Source organism: Oryctolagus cuniculus, chromosome 5 (genome assembly GCF_964237555.1).
Source record: "Oryctolagus cuniculus chromosome 5, mOryCun1.1, whole genome shotgun sequence".
Lineage (NCBI taxonomy): Eukaryota > Metazoa > Chordata > Mammalia > Lagomorpha > Leporidae > Oryctolagus > Oryctolagus cuniculus.
In genome coordinates this window covers 83,525,563-83,542,278 of record NC_091436.1, presented here as the reverse complement: position 1 = coordinate 83,542,278, position 16,716 = coordinate 83,525,563, and the positions used below count along the sequence as shown (strand labels likewise).

Below are 16,716 nucleotides of genomic sequence, written 5' to 3'. Positions count from 1 at the left end.
GAAAGATAAAACCAACCACACAGTAAATATCTATCATCTATTTATTTTTCTTCTTCCTTAGTCTTTCCTACAATACGTCAACTTCTTTACCTTTTTTAGCTTCTTCTGTTTTCTTCTGAAATAAAGTTTAAGCAAAAAGAAAGGTAGCAATCAGTCCAATAAAGACAGTAAGTATGATGTACTTTATATGTGGGCAGTATTTTGTAACTTCAGACTTTCACATTTTGCTGTTAATGTCATTATAATAGTTTCCTCTGGAATTAGGCTATAACTACAAGAAAGATCACTAATTCTCAATTATAAACAGCAATGTCTAGAGTTGGAAACTCTTTTCAAACATACTGTAACTGAATTTTAAAGTCACTGATGTTTTTACTTTTCAACAAATTACCATTTTAGTTTTTGAAAAAAAGAAAAATCAAAATAACCTTCCCCTATAACATCAACCTTTTTCTTGAATACCCGGTACCCTGTGTCTTAACTAAAATCTAGCTCTCTCAGAGAGATCGGTTCTCTCTTAAAACTATTTATTCTCCCACTGCCCAAGTCCAATAGGGGTATTATAATCTATTCTACATCCTCACTGCTTTCCTAACCTCTTTCCAGACCTCTTCCATTTAGACTAACTTTATTTGGCCATACCACTCAGCAAGAGCTGCCCTCCTCACCCATTAAGACAGTGCCCTATAAGCCATGTTATACGACGTTACAAGATAACATCCAAAGCTGCTAGGAGCATGAACGAACCCATAGCTCAGTTTGACTCTGTCATATTCTCTCTCCTGGTAATCCGGAAGTGGAATTCTCAGAAAGCCAGTTAGTCTCTTCATGTGGCTAAAATTGTAATAGCACAGGTTTTGGGGGCCAGCATTGTGGCAGTAAGACGACTGCCTGCGAAGCCAGCATCCCATGTAGGCACCAGTTCATGTCCTGGCTGCTCCACTTCCAATCAAGCTCCCTAATAATGGCCTAGGAAAAGCAGTAGAGGATGGCGAAAGCAAATGGGTCCCTGACACCCACATGAGACCCAGATGAAGCTCCTGGCTCCTGTCTTCAGCCTGGCCAAGCACTGATCATTGCAGCCATCTGGGTAGTGAACCAGAGGATGGAAGATCTCGATATCCATCCATATCCACCTCTCTCTCCTTCTTCTTCTCCTCCTCCCTCCCTCCCTCTTTCTCTCTGTCTCTCCCTGCCTCCCTCCCTACTTTTCTTTCTTTCTGTTAACTCTGACTTTCAAAACAAATAAATCTTTTTTTTTTTTAATTATAGGCTTTGAAGCTTTGGGAACAGTCATAATCTCTCAGGCATACAAATAATCAGGAAGAGCCAGTACTGAGAGACACAGACAGTGAGAAGACTAATACAAACAAAAGGAAAAGAGCAGAGATGGAAAATCAATAAAAAGCAGAAACTAGGTCCTCATAATTTTCCAGGTCCAGGATCCAGTATTGTTCCGAAATCTGGCCTTATATGCCTGTGTTTGGTTCTATCCACTTGCTCATAACAAATTCCCTCTTATTATTTAAGATAATCTGAGTTAATTTCTGCTGCTTGCAACCAAAGAGCCCAAACTAATAAAACCTTTCAACCTTCATCTATTGAAGGATATATTGCTACACATGCATCAAAAGATGGAAAATAAAAGAAAGGAGTAAAAGATAGCTTAAAAAAAAAAAGGCTCTTGGGTGAAGCAGATCCCCAGACGAAGAGAGAAAATAACAGATCTGAAACAATATTTGAAAAAATAGCCAGGGCTGGCACTGTGCTGCAATAGGCTAAGCCTCCGCCTGCAGTGCCGGCATCCCATATGGGCACCGCTTCGAGACCTGGCTGCTCACCTTCCTATCCGGCTCTCTGCTGTGGCCTGGGAAAGCAGTAGAAGATGGCCCAAGTCCTTGGGCCCCTGCACCCGCATGGGAGACCCAGAAGATGCTCCTGGCTCCTGGCTTCAGATTGGCCCAGCTCCGGCTATTGTGGCCATTTGGGGAGTGAACCAGCAGATGGAAGACCTCTCTCTCTGTCTCTTCCTCTCTGCCTGTAATTCTACCTCTCAAATAAATAAATAAAATCTTTATTTAAAAAAAAAAAGATATGTCTAAAACTACTACAAAAAATAAAAAATAAAAGCCAGTCAGATTTAAGAACATCTACAGATACAAAGGAGGGTAAATACAAAGAGAACCACAAGTAGCAATGCAACAGTGAAACTGTTAAAAAATAAAATAGAACACCCTACCATCAAAAAAGCAGTAATACAGCTGGCTTCTGACAGAAATGGATTATGGAATGGTATCTTCAAAGTGCTAAAAAAAAAAAAAAGTAACTGCCAAACACCAGGTTTTTATGCCTAGCAGAAACACACTTCAGAATGACATAAAAAAAAAGACATTTTTCACAAGAACACTAAAAGAATGTGTCACAGGAAACCCACATTAAAGGAAAAATCATAGGAGTGCTTCAGTTAGAAGAAAAATGACTACAAGTGAAACCACAAAAACAGATGAAAGATGAAAAGAACACCAAGAAAGCATATATCTCATGAATATTATTTATATGTATAAAATAATAATAATGTCTTAAAGGGTTTAAAACATATAGAGAATTAAAACATACAGAATCAAAAAAGGCAGGAAGAGGTAAATGAAACCAAAGGTTCTAAGATTCCTGTATTGTCTAAAAAGAATGCTCATCTTGGCTGTCTTTCTCTTAATATTGCTGGAGTTCATTTGGAACTATAGCAATTTAATGGCACTTGATAATATAAAAGGGTCTTCTTTAATGTTCATTCCATTGAAAAAAACAAAAACAATAATTCACTCTTTTAAACTTTGACAGAATCAAACATTGTATCACAATTCAATGCATTTAGGTATTATGTTCCTGATTAATATTGCTCTTAAAAAATATAATTGCAATCACTTATAAAAATAATGTCACAGAGGGTAATCATCTAGATTTTATGGTATTGCTATTTATTCAACTTTCCTTAAAATAAGATTGTTATTTTTCTAGGTATGTGATTCAGTAATTTCAGATATCTCAATCTAAGGAATAATAATCAGATTTAAATAATAATTATATTCAAAAAGTCAGTCATTTTTAAAACTGTTTCCCTATTTCAAAGTTATTATAATTTTCAGTGGCCTTACTCTTGAAGTTGGAAATGTATAAGTACAAATAAAACAATGTTTTTCAAAAAGGAACTTCTTTTAAAAACCCAAACTAGCTGTATTACCTGATCCACATAAAACATTGAAGGCGTTTTCTTCCCTGCCTCTGCCTCCTGATACATGAGCTGTGGTGACTGCACTTCTTTTCCTCTACACTTGCCCTAACCTTCCTCTTTGGCTTACACCAAACACTATGTGCATACTTTTCCTTTTAACAGCTCTCCTGTCCCCCCAAAAAAGGCCATAAACTCTAATATTTTCATTGTCTTTTATATCTAGAAGACCAATTAAGCTTGGCTGGAGAGGAAGTGAGAGTCTTCATAGTCAACTTTATAGAAAGTATGAAAATACCACTATATTGGTACTAGGAAGAGCAAGATTCATATGTAAAATTACTGTAACGGTGACATTTGTAAAGTAATGGTAAAAATCCTCACTAGATATTGAGAGGCAACTTCATCATATTTTATAAAGAAATAATAAATTCTCAATCTAATAATGTCTAGGAGTTGATTTACCTCAGAAACAGAACCAGATGCATTCACCTAATTGCAGTTTTCCTCTTCAAAAAGACAGGCTCGAGACTGTCGAGAATCTTTAGATAGCTAGAATAGGGTCTACAGCCATACACCCTGCACGTGCCCAATCTCATCTGGTCTCGGAAGCCAGAATGGAGGCCATCCAGACTCCAGTTCAAATACCAGCTGTTCCATTTCTGATCCAGCTCCCTGCTGATGACCCTGGGAAAGCAGCGGAAAATGGCCCAAGTTCTTGGGTGCCTGCACCCAAGTAGCAGTGCAGCCCTGGCCTTTGCAGCCACTGGAGAGTGAACCAGTGGATAGAAGATCTGTCTCTCCCTCACTCTCTCTCTGTAATTCTGACTTTCAAATAAATAAAAGAATAGAAAGAAAGTACTCAAAAATGTTCCTTCAAGAAAATAAAGAGAGATAGAGAGAGCAAAGCAAGCCAGAATGAAACAACTCTATAAACCTAGCTAAAGAAACACAGCCAACATTCCATTTTCATCACTCTCAATAAGCTTGCAGAAGACAAAGACTATTATACATTTTTTTTTAGCATTACCAGTTTTAACCGTTCTTTTCTCCTTTTGCCAAAGGAAGTACTCGACCCAGGTTCCGATTCCTTTTTTCCATCCTCTTCCTCATCTTCATCTTCATCATCTTCAAAACACCAATCTGGCAATAGAGGTGGGGGTGGTGCTTCTTCTATATCACCATAACGACGAAAAAGTTCCTTCAAATAATCCTCCTTATAGATTCCTGGTGGTCTGGCTTGGGCAAAAGTAGCAACTGCTGCTTCGATACTATGGAAAACAAAGAGCATGCAATTTCTTCCTCCATTTATGTGTTTGTCAAAATATATTTATTACACTGAAGGAGCGATAGAAAGTATAATTCAGGTTTATAAAATGGACAAACTATGCTTCTCAATCTCAAGGCAATCAATCTTTGAAGGGATAAATTCATTCTCAAACAATTTTAACATGACATAGACTGGTAATTCGTAAACTGCCACAGGTATATAGCAGAAAACGGATAGGATCCGTGAAGGAGAATTCAAAGCCTTAAAAGAACAGGTTTTTTTGTTTGTTTTGTTTTCGGGTTTTTTTGGTTTTGCAGGAACTTCCAACAGACCCAGGCACTAAAGTCATCTGGGCCAGGCTAAGCATCGGCTGAGAATGACACAGAGACCTGGGTTACTATATACCACATCTCAGGGCTAGAAAGGGCATGCAGCTGGTACTGTAAAACAGCAAGCTAAACTGCCACCTGCCAACACTGGCATCCCATATGAGTCCTGGCTGCTCCACTTCCAATCCAAGTACTTGAGCCCTGCCACCCACATGGCAGACTTGAATGGAATTCCAGGCTCCTGGCTTCTTAAGCCATTGCAGCCATTTGGGGACCGAACTTGCAGATGTAAGATCTCTGTTTCTCTCTCTACTCCGCCTTTCAAATAAGTAAGGAGAGAGAGAGAGAAACAGAGAGTGGACAGACAGGCAAACATACACTAAGGACACACAAACTGGAAGATGTATGATCATATGTTGACTCCAGCTTATTATATCCAGAAAGGAGCTACTGTGTACAAGCCTTGGTAAACATAAACAATGACCCACAGTCAATTAAAAAACTTAGTAATGTCCCATTTTCTCAGGAATTTTAAGGTTATAATTTCCCAGGATCTAAAAATGCACTTCACAAAATGCTAAGTAGGATCATGCTGACTAGTTTATATAGAGTAACCTCATCCCCAAAATACTTCTGTGTATCTCATTATAAGCTTTGCTTTGTTCTCAATGGTTATTTAAAAAAAAAAAAAAAGACACTATTAAAATGGAAATGAACAGCACTAGTGACTTCCAAAGCTGAATACAAATACAAAATACTGGGAGAATTTGTCTGACAATTCTGGACAATGTGAAAAAAATTTCAGACAGTAAAGGACTCTTTAAGCACACGAAAGAAGTGCTACCTAATACAAAACCCCAGTATCAGCGTTCTAAAGACCATATCTAAAATGAAAACCATCATATTAATTATGAATTCACCAAGAACTTGGCAATATTATAGGGCAGGTGTTTGGCCTAGCAGTTAAGACACTGGTTGGCACATCCACGTCCCATATCACTGTGCCTGGGTTCAGTCCTGGCTCCTCTCCTCATTCACCCTCCTGCTAATGTGCTCCCTGGGATGCAGCAGATGACGGCTCAAGTTGCTGGGTCCCTGCCACCCATATGAGAGATCTGGACTGAGTTCCCAGTCTTCAGCTTCAACCAGACCCTGTTCCAACTGCTGTGGGCATTTGGGAAGTAAACCAGCAGGCAGGAGTTTGTTCTCTCTCTCTCTCTCTCTCTCAGTCTCTATTTATCAAATAAATAATTTTAAAATTATAAAATTATCTTTTAAAACAATATAAGGGGCCAGCACTGTGGTGCAGTGGGTTAACGCCCTGGCCTGAAGCACTGGCATCCCATATGGGCACCAGTCCAAGTCTCAGATGCTCCACTTTTGATCCAGCTCTCTGCTATGGCCTGGGAAAGCAGTGGAAGATGGCCCAAGTCCTTGGGCCCTTGCACCTGCATGGGAGACCCAGAAGAAGCACCTGGCTCCTGGCTTTGGATCTGCACAGTTTCGGCCATTGCGGCCAGTTGGGGAGTGAACCATCAGATGGAAGACCTCTCTCTCTCTCTCTCTCTCTGCCTCTCCTCTCTCTGTAACTCAGACTTTCAAATAAATAAATAAATCTTTAAAAATAAAAAAACAATATAAAATGCTAAAACTACAACATCAGTAAATTTTTTAACAATTACTAAACATATGTTCTTCCATTATAACAAGATACAAATACCTCCAATCCATTTTCTCCACCAAAAAGGCACATATGAGGAAGCCAGTACGATTGAAACCATGGGTGCAATGAACGCCTAGAAAATAAAGCAGCTTTGGTTTAAAATTGATAAATCATTGAAAGGCCACATTTTACCTTAAAATCCCAAACTGCAGTCAAAACATTTCAATCATCTTATAAAATAATCACATTTTTTAATCTCGAAACAGCTTCTCATAGTTTAGTAACTTGTCAGTTTAACTTGTTTAGAATCTAATATTACTAGCTAGAAGTTTAAATGTAATGTATTGGTTTATCGGTTAAAAACTCTCAACTGTCTAAAGATTTCTCTTTAAGTTTTAACTTAAAGATTCCAAGCATTTCAAATAAGAAGGTATTTCACCAAAGTCACAACTCAAAAGGACACACACATAAATACTTCTAATCCACAAGCTCTGCATAAATTTTCCAGTCCTCCCTATAAACAAAGGCACATACTGGCAACTTAGTCTAATCACATTTTTTAAAATCCAGGAGCAGGTATTTGGAGTGGCAGTTAAGATGCCCATATCCCATACTGGAATTTCTAGATTCCCAGCTCCAGCTCCTGATTCCAGCTTCCCACAGTGCAGACCTGAAAGGCAGCAGGTGACAGCTTAAGTGAGTAGATCCTTGCCACCACAGGGGGGATCTAAATTGTGTTCCTGCTCCCCATTTTAACCCTAGATCAACCCTGGCTTGGCCCTGGTCACTGTAGGCATTTGGGTAGTAAACCAATGAATTGGAGATCTCTCTCTCCTACTCTCCTTTTCCCTCTTTTTCTTTCTGCCTCTCTAATTATAAATGAATGAATGAATGAATGAATGAATCCAGAAACTAAAGCAGAACAAAAAAGGAATGGAAGCATCAATTCCTCTAAGGGTGGATACTAATTGAATATAATCAACCACAGCGACTGGCTACATATTAATTGAAGGGTATATAGTGCAATAAAAATAAAACTACTCAACAGTTCTCAAGAAACCAAAAGACTATATCTTTACACTAGCTTATAATTTTTCAAGTAAATGTTTATGGGCAGGCATTTGGCAGTTAAGATGCTGTTTGAGACACCCACTCCCAATATCAGAGTCCTGCCTCTGCTTCCAAGTCCAGCTTCCTGTCAATGCATACACTGGAAGGCAGCAGATGACTGCTCAAGTACTTGGGTCCCTGCCAGCCACACAAGAGACCAAGAATGACTTCCTGGCTCCTGGTTTCAGCCTAGCCTAGTCACAGCTTTTGCAAGCATTTCAGTAATCAACCAATGAGATACCTCCCTCTCCACCCCACCCCCGCATGTGTTCTCTGTCACTTTGCCTTTCAAATAAATAAATAAACTTTAAAAATAAAATTGGGGGGCGGGGTTCTAGTCCCGGCTGCTCCTCTTCCAGTCCAGCTCCCTGCTGTGGCCCGGGAGTACAGTGGAGGATGGCCCAAGTGCTTGGGTCCTGCACCCACCCGCATGGGAGACCAGGAGGAAGCACCTGGCTCCTGGCTTCGGATCGGTGCAGTGCTGGCTGCTACAGCCATTTGGGGAGCGAACCAATGGAAGGAAGACCTTTCTCTCTGTCTCTTTCTCTCACTGTCTAACTCTATCTGTCAAATAAAAACAATAAATAAAATAAAAATAAATAAAATTGGGGGGGGGGCTGGCGCCATTGTACAGTAGGTTAATCCTCTGCTCACGGTACTGGCATCCCATATGGTGCCAGTTCTAGTCCCAGATGCTCCTCTTCCAATCCAGCTCTCTGCTATGGCCTGGGAAAGCAGAAGATGGCCCAAGTCTTTGGGCCTCTGCACCTGCATGGGAGACCAGGAGGAAGCATCTGAGCTCCTGGCTTCTGATCAGCACAGCTCCAGCCATTGTGGCCATCTGGGGAGTGAACCAATGGAAGGAAGACCTCTCTCTCTGTCTCTCCCTCTCACTGTCTATAACTCTACCTCTCAAATAAATAAATAAAATCTTTAAAAAAAAAAGGGGGGGGGGAGTTATGCCTTGCCACTGTCTCATAAAATATAAAATAAAATAAGGGGGGGCCAGCACTGTGGTATAGCAGGTAAAGCTACCGCCTAAAGTGCCAGCATCCCATATGGGCACCAGTTCAAGTCCAAGCTGCTCCACTTCCAATCCAGCTCTGTGCTATGGCCTGGGAAAGCAGCAGAAGATGGCCCAAGTCCTTGGGATGCTACCCCAAGGAGGGAGACCTGGAAGAAGCTCCTGGCTCCTGGCTTCTGATCAGCACAGCTCCGGCCATTGCGGCCATCTGGGGAGTGAACCAGGTGATGGAAGACTTCTCTCTCTCTGCCTCTGCCTCTCTGTAATTCTGCCTTTCAAATAAATAAAGAAATCTTCAAAATAAATAAATTAGGAGCCTGCACTGTGGTACAGTGGGTTAAGCTGCAGTTTATGATGCCAGCATCCCATATCAGCGTTCTACTTGGAGTCCAGGATACTCCACTTCTGATCCAGCTTCCTGCTAATGCTCCAGGGAAAGCAGCAGAAAACAGACCAAGTACTTGGGCCCCTGCCGCCCTTGTGGATACCATGATGGGGTTTTTTGGCTCCTGGCATCAGTTTAGCAATAGCCAAGGCCATTGCAGTCATCTGCGGAGTGAACCAGCAGATGGAAGATCTCTCTCTCCCTCTCCCTCTCTCTCTCACTTTATCTTTCAAATAAACTTATAAAAAAATTCTCTTTAAAAATCAACAGGGTCAGCCACAGAAAATATTCACAATAAATATATCTGGCAAAGGATTTTTATCAAGAACATATAAATAATACTTGGCACTCAGTAAGACAACCTAGTTGTTTTAAAAAGTTAGCAAAATATTTGAACAGAGGCTTTACAAAAAATAACATATATGCAAGGCCAAAAAATACATGAAGAGATGTTTAACATCTTTAATTATCAGGAAAAGGCTAATTAAAACCACAATGGCATCCTACCATTACACATTAGAATGGCTAAAATTTAAAAAACTGACCATATCAGGAGTTTGTGATGAAAATAGCACAGGCACTTCAGAGAACAATTTGGTGGTTTATTTAAAAGTTAGATATACACTTGCATTAAGTGACCCAGATATTCTAATCCTAGTTATTTACTCAAAAAAATAAAACCACGTATCTATACTTAGGCTTGTACTTAACGATGAATGACCACAGCAACAAAAAGACAAATGTCCCCACCAACTTTAATGGTAACAGCCCAAAACTGCAAATATCCCAAACGTTCATCACAGGTAAATGAGTAAGAACAGGTGCTATAGTCATAGAGTGAATACTACTCATAGATAAAGAGTGGAACACAGTACAGCAACTAACTTTATCAAAAATCAATGTTATCAATTTGACACAAAAAATACCAATGAAACATCACTTTCATCTTGTTTCCGTATTAAAGTAAGATTTCTTTACAAAAAAAAGCTTTCTGCAAATAAAAAAAAATTTGAAAATTACTATCAACTGAACCAAATCACTTATTTCTATATAAACAGTGTAATTAAATGATCACTAATTTTTAACTTATTTTTTTTGTGTGTGAGACAGAGATAGAATATGAGAGATCCTCCCCTGTTTCACTCCCCAAATGCCCACAACAGCTGAACCTTCATCATTGCCTTTCAAGAGTCTGCATCAGCAGAAAGCTGGAGTCAGGAGCCAGAGCCAGGAATTGAACCAGAGTACTCCAATTTGGGACATAGGTATTTTAAATATCACTCTGAACACCCATCTCAATCACTAACATTTAGAATAAAAACTTTAGTTAATGAACAACCTCAAGAAAGGATACAAAGGAACACAGACTTATAATAAGCTATGAAAATGTAAACACATGTATAAAAAGGACATGTGGCAAACTATTAATAAGTCAGAATGGTCAGAGCATAGGGTGTGATAAGGCAGTAATGCTAAATGTAGCTTAAGAAAATGAAGAGGGGCAAAAAAAATCTTGTTGGGTTAAGGGGTAATCATACTGTACTGTGACTTTTTGCCCCTTTTGCATGTTAGTAAATTTGCGTGCCTTTCTCTTGTTTAATCTGTCAGTTTATTCCAATGAATCTTCAGAGATTAAAGGGGAAATTTTCCTTCCAAGGTAGAAATATCTGTCAAGATTGAGAGAAAAAGACAACTGTAAAAGGGGTCTGTGGATGTGCACAGCATTGCCGAGAAAAGATACGTAAAGTAAGAGAAGGAAACTTAGCAATGGAATTGAAGGGGAAAAAATCCATCTTTCAGGAACTAGCAGCAGGGGGTGGGGGGAGAAATCATCAAAAAGATGGAGAATGGGCTTAAGAGAACAGAAAACACAGTCACCAAGAAAAGAGGAAGTGTCCACATCTGTGTTTCAACTGTTGAAATGTCGCATAATGATCACAACTGAAAGCCACAGTGCTCAGGGAGGACTCCAGAGTGCAATGAAGTGAACCGGAATAAACGGGACCCGTTCTTACAAAGCCAGCTGAGGAATGGAAGCAGGGCAGCAAATCAAAAGGAAAGTGTGAGGTGCTGTAGCTTTTAGGGAGGAAAGGACGTGCTGTTTACCAAGAGAGGCCTAGGCAATATTTACGGGTAAGGAGGAAGTCCTAATTAAATCACAATGGTTGGCAATAAGAGAAATGATAGAACTGAAATGAAGTTTGAAGGGACGAGTTGAAAAACAGAAACCAGCTTTGAAGAGAAAAATACTCCTTACAACAGTGATCATAAAATTTTATAAACTCCATTATCTCTGTTGTTTTAAAAGAGGCACCTCAAAAAAAATCACACAAAGGTGTTTACTGAATGCAGATTTATTTCAATATGTACCTTAACCCAAAATGTAAATGTCCCTTCTACCTTATATTTCAAATCAATTTTTTTTAATATTTATTTTATTTATTTGAAAGAGTTACAGAGAGAAGCAGAGCCAGAGAGTCCTCCATTCCACTGGTTCACTCCCAAATGACCCCAATGGCCAGAGCTGAGCTAATCTGAAGCCAGGAGCCAGGAGCTTCCTCTGGGTCTCCTGCTAGTGGGCACAGGGGCCCAAGGACCTAAGCCATCCTCCACTGCTTTCCCAGGCCATAGCAGAGAGCTGGACTGGAAGAGGAGCTGCCGGGACTCGAACCGGTGCCCACATGGGATGCCAGCGCTGCAGGCTGGGACTCTAACCCATTATGTCACAGTGCTGGCCCCTCAAATCAATTTAAGCAACAAATATTTCAACTTATGATGTTTCTCACCTAAAACACAACTGCTTCGTATCCAAATTTTTACTCAAGCAAGATGAACTTTTCATGAAAAGGAAAGAATTGCCAGTTAAGTAATAAGTCATGTTAAAGCACGTAATTTAAGCAAGTGAAGCAGGCATTCAGCCCAGCAGTTAAGACACCAGGATGGAACACTGTCATCTCATATTAGGGTGCCTAGGTTTGAGTCTTTGCTCTGCTCCCAATTCCAGCTTCCTGCTAATGTACACCCTGGGAGGCAGCAAGTGATGGTTCAAGTAGTTGAGTCCCTTCCACCCATGTGGGAGACCCAGACTGATTTCTCTGCTCCTGGTTTTAGTCTCAGCTCTTCTGGCATTTGGGGTGTGAGCTACTAAATGGCAGTTCTAGCCCTCTCTGTCTCTCAACAAATATCCAAAACTTTTTAAAAGATTGATTTATTTGAAAGGCAGAATTAGAGAGAGGAAGAGACAGAAAGAGATTGTCCATCTGCTGGTTCACTTCCCAAACAGCCACAACAGCCAGGGCTGGAATGAATCCAAGCCAGGAGCCCAAACTCCACCAGGTCTCCCACATGGATGACAGAGGCCCAAGCACTTGGCCATCTTCCACTGCTTTTCCAGGCACATTAGCAGGGAGGTGGATCAGAAGCAGAATGGCAGAGACGCAAATCAGAGCTCACACAGAAAGCAGCATCGCAGGCGGCAAGCTCAATCTGCTATGCCACAATGCTGGCCCGTGCAAATATTTTTTAAGCAAAGTACAAATTCTGTTAATACTCCATAATATGAAGATACATGAAGTTTTACTCTTATTGTTCAATTATACTTCAAAATATTAATGGATGACTTGATTCTTAATGTAAAATAAGGGCTATAAACTTAGGAAACGTTCATCAAAACAAATTCTACAGAAAAATGTGAAAGACTCCATATTTGATATTAAAAAGTAATACAAGCTTAGGTATATCTCCAATGTTTAAAAAAAAAAGGTATTTAGTTTTCTTCATTTCATTATGAGAATGGGTCCACCTAGTGGCAAATAAAACAGTTCATATCTGAAGATCAGTTCATTTATCTATTTCAAGGGAAATTTTTATTCAGATCTGTCTTCAATTTCTAGGTGAACCAATATAATGAAATAAATTTATATGACATTTAAAGTAAAATTAAAAGACACCAGGACAAGCACTGTGGTGCAGCAGGTTAAGCTGCTGCCACCTGCAATGCCAACATCTCATTCAGAAATGCTGGTTAAACTCCTGGCTGCTCTGGTTCCAATCTAGCTCCTTATTAATGCACCTGGGAAAGCAGAATGGTCCAGGGTGGGTGCCCCTGCCACCTACGTGGGAGATCCAGATATAGTTCTAGGCTCCTGGCTTCAGCCTGGACCAGCCCTGACCATAGTGGGCATTTGTGGAGTAAACCAGTGGATGGAAGATCTCTTTCTCTGTCTCTTCCTCTTTCTCACTCCACCTTTCAAATATATAAAAATAGTTCTTTAAAAAAGAAAAGAGGGATGAGATACAACTATACAAATACACATACGATATATGTAAGTATAAACTACAAGAGATGGCTTATAAAGAGCTAATGGCAATGTACCTTTTTTCAATACAGCCTGGTATCAAAATTTTTAATTTTTTTAAGAATTTATTTATTTATTTGAGAGGTAGAGACAGAAACGTCTTCCTTCTGCTGGTTCACTCCCAAATGGCCACAATGGCCGGAGGCAGGCCTATCCGAAGCCAGGAGCCAGGAGCTTCTTCCATGTCTCCCATGTAGGTGCAGGGGCCCAAGGACTTGGGCCATCTTCTACTGTTTTCCCAGGCCATAAGAGAGAGCTGGATTGGAAGAGGAGCAGCTGGGTCTAGAACCAGCGCCCACATGGGATGCTGGCACCACAGGTAGAGGAATAACTTACTATCCCACAGTGCCAGCCCCAATGTTTTTAACTTCTCTCTCACTACCCAGATAAACTTTTAGAGCTAAAAAATTTAACTGATCAGTGTAAATCAGAGTCCCACAAGGGGACATACACAATGTACGGAGGGAGGTGATTTTGTTACAACTAAAGAGAAATCCGTAACACATGCAGGCCAGGGATACTTTTTTGAAAAAAAAAAAAAATGTATTTATTTATTTGAGAGGCAGAGCTACAGCCAGAGAAAGAGAGACACAGAGAGAGAGAGAGAGCAAGAGAGCGAGAGAGCACACAAAACATCTTCCATCCACTGGCTCACTCCCCAAATGGCTAGAATGGCAAGAGCTGGGTTAATCTGAAGCCAGGAGCCAGAACCTCCCTCCAAGTCTCCCAGGTGCAGGGGCCCAAGTGCTTGGGCCATCTTCCACTGCTTTTCCAGGTCATAGCAGAAAGCTGGATCAGAAGAAGAGCAGCCAGGACATGAACTGGTGCCCCGTGGACACTGGCAAGGCAGATGGAGGCTTCTCCTACTATGCCACAGTGCTGGCCAGGGATGCTTTCAAACATTTCAGTGCACAGAAAGGCCCCTCACCCAGTTCAGTCCAGAAGTGCCAAGGCCCAGACACTCAGGTCCAAAAAAACAATGACAGAGAAGAAACCGAATGAACAGTAAGAAGCTATTAAGGGGCTGGCGCTGCGGCTCACTAGGCTAATCCTCCGCCTTGCAGCACCCGCACACCAGGTTCTAGTCCCGGTCGGGGTGCCAGATTCTGTCCTGGTTGCCCCTCTTCCAGGTCAGCTCTCTGCTGTGGCCAGGGAGTGCAGTGGAGGATGACCCAAGAACTTGGGCCCTGCACCCCATGGGAGACCAGGAGAAGCACCTGGCTCCTGCCATCAGATCAGCGCAGTGTGCCAGCCGCAGCGCGCCAGCCGTGGCGGCCATTGGAGGGTGAACCAACGGCAAAGGAAGACCTTTCTCTCTCTCTCTCTCTCTCACTGTCTACTCTGCCTGTCAAAAAAACAAACAAACAAACAAAGCTATTAAGTGCCAAGTATCTTAAATATTTTTATTAAATCAAAGGAGATTTTTTTTTACCAAAATATAACATGCTCCTCGTGGAAATATATGCTCACATTCTGCCACACCTATGTGTAAACAGGTAACATCTAAAATAATTAGAGTTAAGAGTTATGCCATACATTTATTATACAATCTACCATTCAAAAAGAAGTTGGCTCTTTTCTAACATAAAACAGATTTTAAATTTTTCCACTCTACAAAAGCCTCACCCTTGGGACCAGCACTATGGCACAACAGGTTAAATTGCCACCTACAGTACCAGCATCCCACTTCCAATCCAGCTCCTTGCTTATATGCCAGAGAAAGTACTGGAAGATGGCTAGCATGTATGGGCCCCTGCCACCCACATGAGAGATCCTGGCTTTGGCCTGGCCTAGCCCCAACCATTGCAGCCATTTGGGAAGTAAACCACAGATGGAAGATCTCTCTCTGCCTCTCCCTCTCTCTCTGTAACTCTGCCATTCAAATAAGTAAGTTTCAAAACAAAGTTTACTCTCAAAACAGTTTATTTCTGCACATGCAAACAAATGCACACCAGCTCCATAATCTCTCTTCCTAATTATTATCTGAAATAAAGCTCTGAAAAATGATAAAGTATTTTGCTAAAACATTTAGGGACAAACAACCTGAGATGTGGCATTATACAGTATATTTTTCCCACTTAATGTGATTATATTCTTGTTTAACTGTAAAAATGATCATGTCTTTAATTATAGGCTACACTCAACACCAAGATTATCTCTAAAAACTATTTTCCACTTAAGGAACAAGATTTCATGGAGAAATAACTGATTCCAAGCCTGGAAAAGCATCTTTTGCCAGAAAACATGAAATTCATCAAACACTGATGGGGTAATACCAAAACCAATCTGCATTGGTTCCCACTGGCAGAGCACAGACCAACTTGCTCATCAAAATAAATATTAACTGCAATTAACTTAAATACATTAACTATATAAAATTCATGAGTACATGGACACTCCAAAAATAAAATGAATTAGTCACCACTGAAGACTGCTAAAATATCAACTCATTATTCTGAAATCAGGAAATAAAAGGAAACAATCAAATATTTAATTCAGTGGCCAGCATCACATTGTAGCAGATGGATCTGCCGCCTGAGACACCCACATCTCAAGTGGGCGCCGGTTCGAGTCCCAGCTGCTCCACTTCTAATCCAGCTCTCTGCTATGGCCTGAAAGCAGCAGAAGATGGCCTGAGTACTTGGACCTGTCATCCACATGAGAGACCCAGATGAAGCTCCTGCTCCTGGCTTCCACCTAGTGTAGCCCAAGCCTTTGGAGCCTGGGAAATGAACCAGCAGATCAAAGATCTCTCCCTCTATCTCTGTCTATCCCCCACTGTAACTCTTTCAAATGAATAAATAAATCTTTAAATATATATATTTAATTTGCTTTTCCAGTACAAACTGTACTTCAGGATAACCAAATTTTTGAGAAGGAATACTCTTTACCAAAGAATTCAAACTAATACACTAAAAAAAAAAATCACTATTCTGTAACCCCTAATGAAATACTGGTTCCAGGCAACAATCATCAATGGATGCTGAGATCATTAAGTCAAAGAGCACTTTATGGGGGCCGGAGCTGTGGCACAGCAGGTAAAGCCACCACCTGCAGTGCCAGCATCCCATATGGGCATCAGTTCGAGTCCCGGATGCTCCAAACAAGCAATCAAGCTTGAACGAACACTCAAAGTGGGACAACCAGGCATTATATGCTTTTGGTGAGTGTGAAAGGAAGTACACACTATCGACCATGAAGTATTCTTGTCTAAATAGTAAAACTGAATCCAGTTACATCTCTCGATTAAACTAATTAAAAGGACATTTAGGAGGTAAAGGAACAAGTTAACTGATACCATGAGGAAGCAGTCAGATAATCCAAAATGTGGAATGTTTTATAGGACAATAA

General features: G+C 40.6%; 1 protein-coding gene across 1 annotated transcript in view; it reads right to left on the bottom strand.

Moving 5' to 3' along the window:
• Positions 1–16,716, bottom strand: part of RNGTT (RNA guanylyltransferase and 5'-phosphatase) — a 323,382-nt gene that overhangs the window by 276,047 nt on the left and 30,619 nt on the right. The window contains exons 5-6 of the mRNA XM_002714574.5: positions 6,546–6,621; positions 4,257–4,497 (exon numbers count right to left, since the gene is read on the bottom strand). Coding sequence (XP_002714620.1) covers positions 4,257–4,497; positions 6,546–6,621 — 317 coding nt within the window. The remainder of the gene's footprint in view (positions 1–4,256; positions 4,498–6,545; positions 6,622–16,716) is intronic.